General features: G+C 40.5%; 1 protein-coding gene across 10 annotated transcripts in view; it reads right to left on the reverse strand.

Moving 5' to 3' along the window:
- The window catches only part of DLG1 (discs large MAGUK scaffold protein 1), a 169,517-nt gene extending 155,642 nt beyond the window's left edge, over positions 1 to 13,875 (reverse strand). For 3 of the 10 annotated variants that reach the window (XM_074833877.1, XM_074833876.1, XM_074833873.1), the window contains exons 1-2: positions 13,470 to 13,738; positions 13,035 to 13,166 (exon numbers count right to left, since the gene is read on the reverse strand). In XM_074833877.1, the coding sequence (XP_074689978.1) occupies positions 13,035 to 13,166; positions 13,470 to 13,488 (151 nt within the window). In that variant the 5' untranslated portion in view covers positions 13,489 to 13,738. Of the gene's footprint in view, positions 1 to 13,034; positions 13,167 to 13,469 lie in introns of all 10 variants that reach the window. The other 7 variants (XM_074833874.1, XM_074833871.1, XM_074833889.1 and 4 more) reach the window with 5 other exon arrangements.
- Positions 13,876 to 14,076: the final 201 nt, after the last annotated feature.

Genomic DNA, 14,076 nt, shown 5'->3' on the forward strand with positions numbered 1-14,076 from the left:
AAATCTGCAAAAAAAGTTTCTAGGAACATGGTGTCTAAATGATAATATCTACCTTTATTGGGGGGGGGGGGGGGGGGGGGGGACGGCACGACAAAACCAAATAAAACAAAAAAACCATTTCTTTACATTTTTACTATTCAGAATGCAAACATTAAGTACTTTGGAGCATAGGCAAGCAGTCTATGCACCCTGAATGGATTAGGTCCACAAGGAATGAGTGCTGGACATTTTAATCTTTTAAAGCCATAAACTCAGGCCATACAAAATTCAACCTAAAAAATTTCTTCTTCTGGTCTAGTGCTATGTAGCAGCTCACAAAACTATTTCATCACATGAACACACTTAAATATCTACTGAAGTCATATTAATCTGTGGATGCATTATTAGCATATAAGAAGTTCTAATATTTTCCTAATTCTTACAAATAGCAGGTAGTAAACCACTAATTTTTTAAGTTATATTTATGGTTAGAGTCCCTCTTCGAGCTAGATGTGCTTTTTTCATGTCCCTGCCCTTTTCTCCCATATTAATTCCAAAACAGATTTTATCTCAAATTAAGTTACAGAAAACTAAGTTACAGAAAAATAATCCAAATCAGGTATCACACAACAGCAAAAGAAAACACAGATGGGGAACATTTCTAACTAGAGGGGGAACATTAAAAGAACAGCTGACATAATTAAAAAAATAGGAGCACAAACTTTCAGGAAAGCCAAAGTGACAAAAGTGATGAATGGTAGGCAACACAGAAAATCATCATGGAATTATGTCAGTTTACAAGTAAAATCACATTAAGTAGCCAAATCAGCGATATGTTTGACAGCAACAAGAATAAAAGTCTCTACAAAGCAAGTGACAGACCACCAATTCTGAAAAGGAGGACCCTGAAGACATGAAAATTATTTTTCTTATTAGTAATGTGAAAAGCTAATCAGTGGTGACAAACACTGTATTTTTTCCAATATTCATTACAGTAGAAGTTGACAAACTACAAGCAGTTTGTCAGTTAGTATTTCCCCACCCCCCCTCATGTTTTCCACTCATCTTAATGCTGTTCTTTGAACGGGCTCATTCACCAGTAATGTGATACATCGGAAGCTAAAACTGTTCACTCTTAAAGGAAACAAGAAAGAATTATCTACCAAATATAAATTGAATCCCAAACCAACTTCACAAGGGAGTTCCACGTTCACTGAAAACCACAACACAGTAATTAAAAGAACAGCAAAGCAAACAAATTCTTACAGCATCTCCTAAATTAAGTATATTTGATGGCACTTCAAGAGTCTACATCAATTTTGTCTAGAGGATCTGCCTCCGAGGACAAGGATTCCAACCAGCAACATGACACCATTCCTTCAGATAGATTTGTTCCCTGCTGCTTAGAAATCAGACATAAGGCCTCTGCTTGCCATTTCTCCTGGTATGTGGAGAGCCTGATACTTTCTGCCATATATTTGGGGAGTACACTTGTAATCAGCATAACTTAAGATCAGTCTATGTTCTAAAAATCCCATTGTCAAGCCAAGCTCTCCCCATACGCCTTTCCTGCAGAAAGGAGTATGTAATTTTAGTATAGCCAGATAGTAAAATAAAGCTGAACAGAATTATTCTATGCATGAACCTTTCAGTAAGCCTAACTTCACAAGTCAAAGATGGGATACCTATAATTGCATTTTCTTGAGTGTAATCCCATAAACAAGGTGTTAGCACTGCTTGCAACAGGGCATAGGTCTCATATTAAGCTAATAACCAGGCGTCTGGACTTGTCTTGGCCTGCCTGTAGCTTTGTTTTAGCTTGTCCAACTCTAACAGCAATTTTCTAAAGACTTATCTAATTTGTATAGCTTTTACTTAGCTTCAGATAATTGTGATGTAACATCTATTTTTATAAATATTTCTATATGAAATACACACAGTTTATGCATATTTAAATATATAAATTTGCATATAAATGTTATATATATTCCTTATATATTATATAAAAATATATGTAAAGCCCGTAGGTGTTACATCACACAATTGTCTGAAGCTAAGTAAAAGCTGTATTTAAATACAGGCACACACAGAGACTGTATATACAAATAAGACTCTGTGTGTATTTCTGTAGCTAACAGGTATCAAGTAGTTATTCTGTGGGGAATTAATTGCCCATGGCCCCAGAATAAAGAGCTCCATAGAGGAGCACAAGTATAGAATGAGAGCAGAGGCCTTGAAAATAAAGGCATAGGACAGAATCGAGGCCTCAAGGCTATAAACAATTCACCAACTGCTATTTACTGGTCAAAGGAAACCAACCTTGAGAACTGAGCAAAAACAGTTTTGGGGATAACAGAACAAAGAACAAGCATCCAGCATCTGTAAAACACACCATATATACAAGAAATTCAGATGAAACATGGAACTGCAAAGTAATGAAGAAAGAACAAAGCACAGAATATGTTAGCAAACAAAAATAACCTCAAGAAAACACAACAGTGAGGAAGAAACCATCAACACTGTACATCTCTATGGGAAGGATTCCCTCTTCTTCCCTGCCCATATTTTAATATGGTTTAGCTTTCCAACAAGTATTAAGCAACTCACTAATTTTTTACATGATGCTGTTCTTTATGTTTCTAATATTGGACCTTTAATGTTATGGTATAGCAGGAATCACTAAAATTTCACTGGCATTTACTACTTATCTACCTGAAAGGAGGTTGTAACAAGGTGGATGTTGGTCTCTTCTCCCAAGTGACAAGAGACAGGACAAGAGCAAATGGCCTCAAGTTCCTTTGCCTCAAGTTGCACCAGGGGAGGTTTAGATTGGATATTAGGAAAAATTTCTTCACCAAAAGGGTTGTCAAGCATTAGACCAGGCAGCCCAGGGAAACAGTTGAGTCACCATCCCTGAAGTTATTTAAAAGATGTATAGATGTGGCGCTTAGGGACATGGTTTAGTGGTGGGCTTGGCAGTGCTAGGTTAATGGTTAGACTCGATCTTAAAGGTCCTTTCCAACCTAAATGATTATATGATTTTATTTTTTTTTTTTTTAAGAAAAGCAGTCCTTTGACAATCACTACTGGGTTTAGGTTTGGCATTTTCACACTTTAAGCATCTTGACCATTTGTGGGTTATAGTTGTTTTTTCTTAAATAAATGCCAGGAAATTCCACACAAACTTAATGTTTCATCAACTAAAACACACATTTACTACAACAGACTGTGCTGGACACCGCATGTAAAACTGAACTGTTGGACTTACACCATACACTATGTAAAGTTGTAAACTGCTACTATAATATACACAAAGTTAACAACCACATTTTTATATGCTGTATCCTTATTTGAAGGCTTTCAATTTTAATGTATTTAACAGCTTTGTGCATGAGCAAGAGTTAGCTTAGGAAGTTCATCCTGGTTTTCTGTCTGCTCATTTTTTACAAACTCTAAATCCATATTTCGTATTCTAAAATGCAAAGCAGGAGGGTCACCTCCCCCGAACTGCTGGCAATACTTTGTCTAACACAGCCCAGGATACTCTTTGCTGCCTTCGCCACAAGGGCACAGCGCTTGTTCATGTTCAACTTGGTGTCCACCAGGACCCCCAGGTCCTTCTCTGCAGAACTGCTTTCCAGCTGGGTGGCACACAGCATACATTGGTACATGGGATTGTTCCTCCCCAGGTGCTGGACTTTGCTCTTCTCTTTGCTGAACTCCATAAGGTTCCCATCAACACATTTCTCCAGCCTGACGAGGTTCCTCTGCACAGCAGCATGACCAGGATTTACATGCTCCAGCTATATAGTTAATTCTGCACTGACATCAATGAAGTATTCCTTTCTGACAGACGTTCAACAGCAGAACAAACAGATTTCAGCCAATGTTCAAGTCAGCAAGCCAGAAAACCTCTAGATACATTTGCATCAACATTCAGACTTTACCAGACAAAGCATTTCAATACCAGCTTCATTCAGGAGAACCTTTTCAGTATGACCATGCTCCCTCAGACTTGCAAGCAACCAAGAAGTTTATTAATTCTTTCAGAAATTGACTTAGTTCAGATTAGTAGTTCACTTGAAGATCCATCCATGTGAGCAATTCCTCTGTCATCTCTCATTGGTCTGTCTCTTCTCAGACATTCACTCATCCAAATACCCATATTCAAAAAAAAATGGGTAACTTCATAAACAAACAGGTCTGACTACCTGTACATTGTCCAGGAAGATGTGTCATCCCATTACAAATTAAGTGCTTCTCTAATTCAAGGGGGCGGTTGGAAGGGGTGGTAAAGACATCCTTCTTTCTTAGGGCTTCCTGCCAAAGCACCTGAAGCACTGAAAACTTAAGACTTAAAACTACTAGAAAGGAAAACCAAGGTCAACATGTTATTCCAGTTCAGGGCAATTTGAGATGTATGGCATCTGCCAAATTCTTAGCAGCCCTACACAACGGATGTACAGACAAAACGTGTAGAGAGTCATGATCACTGTCGGAACAGACAAAAGAATCTGCCAGTGCTACAGACTTTCACTCTTCAGTTGTAAAGCAACTCCTACTAATTTTAAGGACATCTCAATCCTGCATGCTTACTTCACCTGCTATATCAAACTAAAAATATCTATTTAACACAAGTGAACTGAGACTTGAAAAGTATAGTATTAGTGATCAATAAGAAAATACAAACACAAAGAAAAGCTTCATATACATTTACCAAGTCAATGACCACAGTCAGCTAAGTATTCTCTTTGTGTATTCACTGGTTGCGTTGTGTCATAGTCTCTGTGTCCAGGCAAAAATAAATGTTTGCATTCATACTATGGAAGTGGAAACCAGCCTCATCACAGCCCATGTAAAGCCCCTTTCCGGGTTAGTTGGTTTAGTTTGGTTTTGGTTTCTCTTCTTTAAAAATCTAAACCTACTACTGCTGTGCACAATCAAGACAAAAATGAAAGTTGAAAGTTGCAGTGCAACTTTCTCACCACTCATGTTCTGTTCTACAAGATCCTTTACTACAAGCTAGAGCATCCAACTACTCATCCTCAGCCCTTCCACTTGTTTCAGTAACTGTGTCCTACCCTTTAATCCTCCACTCTGCAGATGCTTCTTTACTTAACGCAAATTCCAGGAGATGCTATTTTCCCCTTTAACACAAATGCTCCTTAATTTGCGCTGAACTGAAACCATCCTCATCTAACCTCAGATCTAGTTGTTTGCTTTTATTCCTCTAGCTGTTTTTTACAGACATGTTGAACTCCTTGCCAGCCTGTCTACTTATGATTTCCAAACTGTTCATTCATATTTTTCCTCTTTGCTTACTAATCACTCCTTCACCATACCCTCACATTGTCTCTCTCCAATTTTCCTTCAGCAACCCACAGGGTCTTCTCCTCTATGTTCAGAACTAAGGTAGGAAAAAACCTAAAAATTAAAGTTGTCACCACACAGACAAAAATTGGCATAACAATCCTCCAAATGCTATCCAAACTCTTTTCAATTAATACCACCTCATGCGCAATTAGTCATCATGAACCTAAGCCTAAATATAAAAAAACACACAACCAAATCCAAACTAAAAATTAACTCCCAGTTATCCACCCTTTCCAAATATTTCAACCCCAGCTGCAAATCAGTAGCCAGTATAACAATGTACTTTTTTTTCTTAAAAGAACGCATTTACTACTGTCTTTAGTGGTAATAAAAACCTGTCAGGGACAAAGGAAGTGTTACTACTAAGGCTTATTTGTAGGACGTCCCCTAAATAGTGTCAGTACAGGACTGAGGAGGTTTCTCTCCAAATGCGTTCATAAAAAAATCAAACTATTTTTGGCATGAGTTCACTCAATACTCTAAGCTGAGCTTTCATACAGGTGCATAGCTCTGCTTTAGAGGAGACAGCACAAGCATTGGTTTCTTCTACCAACATAAATCTCAGACTCCAAGGTATTATCTGACATCAGTGGCAACACAAGGGTGGGTGACATCACATACTAGCATCTCCATCAGTGGTAACACTTGTACATCTCTTGCAGCCAAATTCTAACACAAGTTTCTGAAAACAGGACTTAAGTTTGCAACACTTCTACAATTTGTCCACAAGTTTTCCTTATTGCACCTCTGTCTTAGGCTGACCTTTTAATTTCAAGCCAAAATAACTCAACTTTTTTGAGAACATGTCTGGGAAGATACTTGCACACAACAAGATTCCTATAAAAGCTTTACCAAAGAGCTCTAGAGCCTCCCCTAAATTGGAGAAGGAACATGAAGCTGTTATTCTAGTGTCAGCCCTACACCTTCTGTGATCTCTTAACATTCTTGCAAATTTGGCCTACTTATAATTCAGGAAGCCATCTGTGCAAGGAGACTACTAGTCAGCTGCTAGAGTTCAGCTTCTTTGAAGATTCATTCCACCTGCACCAAAACAAGCATCATCCCTCAGAATACAGGCAACCAGATGCACAGGAGGCATGTGGCATTCCAGCTGCAGGGCTGAACAAGATGGAAGCAGGCCTAAGATTAAGACCAAATACCCTCTCTCGTGTTTTCCCCCTTCCTCTACACTGTAGTGAAACAAATGTTGAGGGAAATTAGGAGCAAAGCCAGGTACACATCAGCATGGGAGGAGACAGGCATCAGAATCTGGGAAAACAGGTAAAAGAACACAGGAAATAAAGTGAAACAAGAACAGAAGTTTCACAGAACCTGGAAACTATACCAATTATTCCCAACTTTGACTTTCTTTTCAGCCCCTGGATGAACAGCAGATTTATTGGCAGTTTTCTTGTCAACAGCCCCTTTTAATGGTATTCCTGTGAAGAGAATGCCATAATCGATAATTCTACAGTGCAGCTATTCAACACTAAATACACAGTCAGTATAATGACCACAAGGATAATCTTTTGCCACAATACGATTTATCTGCATACCAGTAGCTACTCAACTTACGCTAGTCTTACTTGCTATTTTAGGGTACCAAAAGCAGCACCTAATCCCAAAAATTCAATACATTGCACTGTCAGACACACACATGTAATACAGCATGAGAAACACTTAAAAAAGCAAGCACACAACCACCCCAAAACTTTCTACACTTCCGAACTGCACTACATACATACAAAACAATAAATAGTTCTTTAAAAAAGAGGAGTAATGAGACTGTTCACTCATTATTAGGTTCCTTGAAGAGGAAGACGAGAACTTCTTCTAGAAAATGGGACATTCTAAAGCAAAGACAAACTACATGGCAGAAGCATACTAACAATGACTGAGTTAACACTCCAGTCATCTGCACACCAACTAAAATGTTTTATCCTCCCTCCATCTGGATAGAGAAAAATACATGAAAATGATCAAGTACTTAACTACCTTTGAAAACACAAAGCCAGGTCAAATCTCTCTGAAACTGAGCAGCTTTTGCATCAGTTTTGGAAGGAGACCATAGTAAACCTAACCATAGTATATCCTTCAGAAACTTGTCCAAAAAGCAAACACATCAAAGTTGCAAGAATTATATTCCATGGATGTTTCAGCCTAAAACATAGCAAAGATGTATTTCAGAAGTTGCAATCTGGGGAAAAGCTCAGAAAAATGTAACATGGATAAGATTTCCATGTGAAAACACCCTGTTTAGCATCTACAATTTCAGCAGTATCTAATATAACAGAAGATCCAATTCTCTCTAAACTTTCCTCCAATTAAAAAAACCCACAACCCAACATTCACTGATTATCTAACTAGAGCCTCAACTTACTGTCAAGAATTTCTGGATTCTTAATGTAAATATTATTCAACTGAGTCTGAAAGACCTTGTAGTAGAGCCTCAGTAACATTTAGAAAATGGGAAGCAGTTCACAAAGTAGCCTTCCTCAAGTTAACTGAAGAGCAGTCTTACACAATGACACATACCCACAACTAAAATTTTCTACAAGGCCTGAGCTGATTTGAAAAGTTAACTGTGTCATTACGCCATATGCTCTATTAACTAACCATATCACTGAAATAAAAGCTGATACTGAAGTTTCCCCAAGAACAAGTACTTTTGGTTTCAGTTATAAAGAAGAGCTTCTGCTTTAACTGTGTTTGATTTCAATTTAGCCAGCAAGTACAGAAAATATTTCCATGCTGGCTAATTGAAAGGGAGCTAAAAGACAAAGAATGCCTACAGAGATGCCACACGCAGCTCAGAGAACCAGGGCTACATGCCATCTAGCAGAAATGTGGTCAGTCTACTCCAAAGGGTACCAACTTTGAGGAGTACTGATCGAATCCAGTCTACATCCATCTAAAATCTAGGGTTGTTTTCCTAGTTCAGTTCAGAAAACCAGTGTGGACAGAGCTGAGAAAATGTTTTATATTCCTAGAAGTTTCAGCCCTAGTCAGACTGCTGACAAACCTGAACAAAGTTTACCTTAATGCAACCGTCAATTTTACAAAAATTTCGGAGACAGGACTTTTTCTGGTGTGTAAAAACAAATTAACACTATCTTTAATATATTCTGTCCAATTCATAAAGCTCATGAATCCAAACTATGGCTAACAAACCTTAATGATTACTAGGGGGGAGCTGTTCTTTGGTTCAGTAAGGATTATGGAAATCACTACATTTTTTTCTTCAAAATTTCCCACACTGGATATTTAGTGTTAGGAATACCCAGTGCATAAGCACAATTCTTGAGGCAGCTCTTCATGCAAAAGGACTCCAAGTGAAATAAACTCATATGCTTACACATATGAAATTCAACCTTCCCTTGTCAAATTTGCCATTTTATACCAGAAAGCCTTTATATGCATAGCTATATTAAAAGAAAGGAAAAAAAAAAAAAAAAAAGACAAAAAACCGAACACTTAAGGCAAGAAAGAAAGCAAGAAAGGCAGCACAACTAACTCCATTGCCAGGGTATGTAGAGACTCTTTTAGAATTCCCTTTTTCTGACAGCTGTGCAAATTGAGTTATTGTCAGGAAAATGAATATTTTTCAAGTAGTAAACTATCTCATGTTTCTAGCTATAACTAGGAATATTTTTAATTTTAGAAGACTGTTTTAATATGGTCAACTGCAGCACACAACCTATTAGAAACAGTCTTTAATTACACAGAAAGATTCAGTATATGAACAGAAGTCTGCTTCAAATGTTTTTCCCTCAGAAGTGTTAGACTTCTGTAAGTGTTGCATGTAAGTGTTGTTCCTCCTATATTCTCAAAAAGACAAATACATCATATATCTGTACCTTCACAAGAACCTGTACCTTCTCAAGAAGGTAAAAGAGTCCCAAATTAGAAGCAGAACTTATCTGTGGAATTATTACCCCACTATTTGAAGATAACTTCACTTTGGTAAAGAATTTGACATTTAAGTCTATTCTGTGCTTCCATATGTGGATATCTTACTATGGTCTTTTAATAAACTGACTCACCAATTATCAGAATATCAATAACAAGCTATTTTAACTACAGCCAAGAATTCATAAGCTAGAAAAAGATAGCACACAATTCTGAGACTGTACAACAGGAAATTTACTTAAAACTGACACGATTCTCAAGCTGATTTTAATTACACACCATTGGTATTCATTTAATTAAAGTACCAAGCATCATTACACTTGGCTGGTTGCAGCAACAGCAATGGGAAATACCACATTACAGAAGACACAGAAAATAAAAGAAGGGCTTTTTCACAGACCGTTTTAAGGAGGTCATGTTTGGTTACCAATTTTGTTACTAATTTGAAGTTCTTACAGTTATTTCACTTAAAACAGAACACTGTTGTGATGTCAGTTTTGTAACACTTGTTGTTCACACTGACTAGTTACTGCTCTAATTCAAATCATTTAAAGCCATAATTATATATTTAAGAACTAGGTCAAGTTCATAGATTGCTGAACTAAAATTTTATTGATAGAATTAAAAAAGAGAGGACAACATAAAAAAGACTTAAAAGAGAAAACAATACCACTGATTCTTCAGCATCCAAATGGAAATTTTAAAAAAATTAACCTTTAATTTCTTCATGTGTATCTAAATATATGAAATATTAATAAAATCTGTAGGTTTCAGGAATATTTTATTTCCCCCATTATAAACCCAAAGATATATTTCTGTGCATAAAGTAATGTCTATTTATTGCTTGAAAGAACAGTATTTGATTGCCAAGTTAAAAATCGTACTAAAAAAGATACATGAAGTTGACAGCAGATCCTGACTGAAGCCTTCACAAACATTCTCACCTACCATGGACAGGCAGGTCTTCGATATAGTGCAGTAACTTGGCAGAAAAAGCAGAAAATAAACTAAATTCTTTTTCCTTTTTAGTATTATTTTATTTTAAAAAAACAGAAACTAAAAGTAGCACACTTTCTGGAAGAAGTATCTATAGGAGAAATAACCTGGTATTTGAGCTTGAAACTTTGTCAGAACAGCATGGGCTATTTCAGGTGGGAACACATTGCAACTTCTCTAAAAGGCACACTTAAAAATCGGCCATGAAGTGATGTGAAATGCAGTATTCCAGGTAAGCCTAACATGCAACACAGCTGAATACTTCATCCAGCCTGCTCCCAAACCTTCATGGAAAGAGGACAGGCAGAAGCAAGCTCAGGGTCTTCCCAGTAGCCACAGCCATCCTCCAGATCACATCTTTTCCAGGGAGTCCCCAGCTCTTCACCCCCATCATGCAGCAGTCACACCAAAAAAAGATGTTTCCAGGTAAACAATAGCCAGGAGCACCCTGCCATGAACAAGAACTCCCTGGATGCATTTCCACGGAAAGGAGGAGGTTAGAGAAAGACTCAAGTTGACAGCATAAGTTGCTTGGAAAATACTAGCCTTCTGTGTTATCAACTTTCAGACTAACAGCTTGGGACCATACACACTCTGTAATAAACAATCATACAGTGAACCAATAAATGCAAACAATGCAACACACCCAAGAAGCATGACACCTACTGTGCATGCACAGATGAATTGAACTCAACAAAAATTAGGGTCATACAGCTGCAACATACAACGTCTTACAAGACCAGAAAACAGGCCATGTAACCCACCCAGACAACACCACATTCCCCTTTTCTGCTCCTGCAGAATGAAGCCAGCAGACATGAGGTGGCTTGCTGTTTCAAGTTTACTACTACTAGGTGCAGAGTTATTAAAACAATGAAGATCCATATGTGAATATGAGAAGCAACTATGTCTTGCAGGTTAGAATATCAAGGACTAATAGACTGGTATCTTATTCAATGAAGAGGAGAAAACTGCATGGGTCTTCAAGACAGATTAAAAAAAAAAAAAACCACACATACACCCAGAACAAGAAAAATGGTAGAATCATAGAATCATTCAGGTTGGAAAAGACCCTTTGGATCATCAAGTCCAACCATCAGCCCTACTCTACAAAGTTCTCCCCTACACCGTATCCCCCAACATCTCATCTAAACAACCCTTAAACACATCCAGGGATGGTGACTCCACCCCCTCCCTGGGCAGCCTATTCCACTGTCTGACCACTCTTCCTGGGAAAATTTTTTTCCTAATGTCCAGTCCAAACCTCCCCTGTTGGAGTTTAAAGCTGTTCCCCCTTGTTCTGTCACTAATCACCTGTGAGAAGAGACCAGCACCAACCTCTCTACAATGTCCTTTCAGGTAGGTGTAGAGAGCGATGAGGTCTCCCCTCAGCCTTCTCCTCCTCAAACTGAAGGTAGTCAACACTGAAATTTGCTGGGTGGAAATACAAGGCACAACTGCAGTACATTAAGCTTTTGATGTAAGACTTCAACATTCTGATCCACCAATGAGTGAATCCTGTTCATAGATATCCCACAAGTATTGTGTAGCTTTTTATCATGGGGTTGGTTAGCATCAACTGAGTATTGAAGAGAAACAGAGTTCCTGTAAGTAAAGGATTTCTGTAACTGACTTATTTTCACAACTACCTTTTCCGAATTTACATAATAAAAAAACTACAGCAAGATTATTATCTTCTGAAAATCTAAGAAGATTAAATAAATGCTCCAGAAGAAAATATTCCACATGCAGCAACACATGTTTGTGTTTTGCCTGTCCCTGTGTTTCCACCACAACAGAGATTCAAAGAAGCTAATATACTATGAAGCAAGACACACACCTGTAGGACACCAACCATTCCAGTACCCAAATAAATTCAGCTACAGTGTCTGTTATTAGTACAATTCAGACACAGGTTACTTTGTTAAAAGACAAGGATGCAGAACTTCACAAATTTTACTCTTGAAGGTAAACTAACAAAACCGTTTCATTCATTAGCTGTCAAAAATAGTGACAATTGATCAAAGAGAAACCACATCTCACTACTTCCCTGCAGAAGTTTCCAAATAAGTCAGGATTCTGCAAGTTGTATTTATGCTCAACTTTTTTCCCAAACACACATGCAGGAAATTCAAGATTACATGTAAGTAATTTAACCAGACTTACGAGAACATTTTAAGTGAAGCACAACAAATATGCTAAGCTAAGAATTAATAGTGTTTACACTACACTTTAATATGTAACAAGCAAAGAAAAAAAGATCACTGTAGTATTCCCTGAAGCATTAGAGGTTTCTTCTCATTTACTTCAAGTTAACTTTGCACTTCAAATACACATTTTGTGATGTTTTTAGAGATTTCTCTGCATGAACATTTGCCTGAATCATACCTTAGATTAAAATCATTTCAACTCATTCATTAACCTGTAACATATGGACTCACAGAAAAAAAAATCACCTCCTCAGAAATTGCTCAGGTGAATAAAGATATGGGGAAAAACAGTCTAAAGTAATCTACAATAACTTGTGACAAGAAAAAATTGCACCACAGTTTTAAGTAGTTTGGGCCAGTCAAAAGCCTCAAATAAAGTAAGTATATGAAAGAAGTGAACTGTTGATCGGTAACAGCACGTGTTACTATGCAAAATAAAAACACAAGGACAAAAAGCACGTGGCTTCTAACAAAAGGGCAAAATACCGTTTCTTCTTAACACTGCAAGTGACAGCACAAGCAAGAACCAGCCGGCTTGAGCACAAACTGAAAGAAATCAGCCTTTACCTATCAAAGCCTGGAAGAGGTTACTTTGGAAGATGCTGATGACACGCTCTATGGAGTTTCGCAGCTGCCGGTCCTCCGCCTGGCTCAGCTTGGAGCGGTATTCCTCCAGGAGGCGCAGGGCTCGCTGGGTATCTGCAACCGGAGACCAGACACACCGGTGACCCGGGCGCACCAGGTAGGAGGACCGGGGATGCACACGCCGGGGACGCAACCAGCCTCCGCGCTCGGGACCGCCCCAGCCCAGCCCGGCAGCTTCTTTGTTCGCAGCTGGGAGAGCGCGGGCGGGACCGTGCCCCTCGGCGGGCTCGCACCCTCCCGCTGCCCACGGACCGCCGGCTCCCGGCAGCCGCCCCTCCCCGCCCGTCCCGCCGCCGCCGCAGCTGTCAGGCAGCGGCCGCGGGCAGCTGCCGGGGCCCCTCAGCGTGCGGCGCTCACCTTGCTTCCTGACGGGCATGGCGCTCCGGGGCCGCGGCGCTCCCCCGCCGGCCGGGGCTCCGCCTCACAAACTTTGAGCCCGACTCGGGGCGGCGCGGCGGGGGCGGCGGTGCGGCTCCCCCTGCCGGCCGGGCGCGGGGGGGGCGGTGGCCGCCCCGTCTGACCGACCCACCGACCGACCCGCGCACCCGCCGGCGAGCGAGCGGCTCCGCTCGGGGCTCCCACCGGCGCCCGCCGCGGCGCCTCCGCGAGCGATGGGACAAGCCAGGCCGGGCGGCGCGGTGCGGTGCAGCGCGGCGGGCAGGGCCGGGCCGGGCCAGGCCGGGGCGGGCAGGGCTGGGGCGCTCGCGCCGCCCGCCGCCTCCCGCTCGCACCGCTCGGAAATTCCAAACTTTCCAGCCAAAATGGCGGCCTAGAGGCTGTGGGGAGCGCGCCCCCCCACCACCACGTGACCGGGCCCGGCGGCCGCCCAATCAGGGCTCGGCTCGGCCCGGGGCCGGTACCTAGTTCGCGGGGCGCGGGGGGAGGAGGAAAGGTGAGCCTCGCCGCCCGCCTTAAAGGGCCGGCGCGCGGCCGCCTGGCCCCGCCCAGCCCCGCGCGAGGGGGC

The sequence above is a fragment of the Strix aluco genome, chromosome 9, assembly GCF_031877795.1.
Source record: "Strix aluco isolate bStrAlu1 chromosome 9, bStrAlu1.hap1, whole genome shotgun sequence".
NCBI lineage: Eukaryota > Metazoa > Chordata > Aves > Strigiformes > Strigidae > Strix > Strix aluco.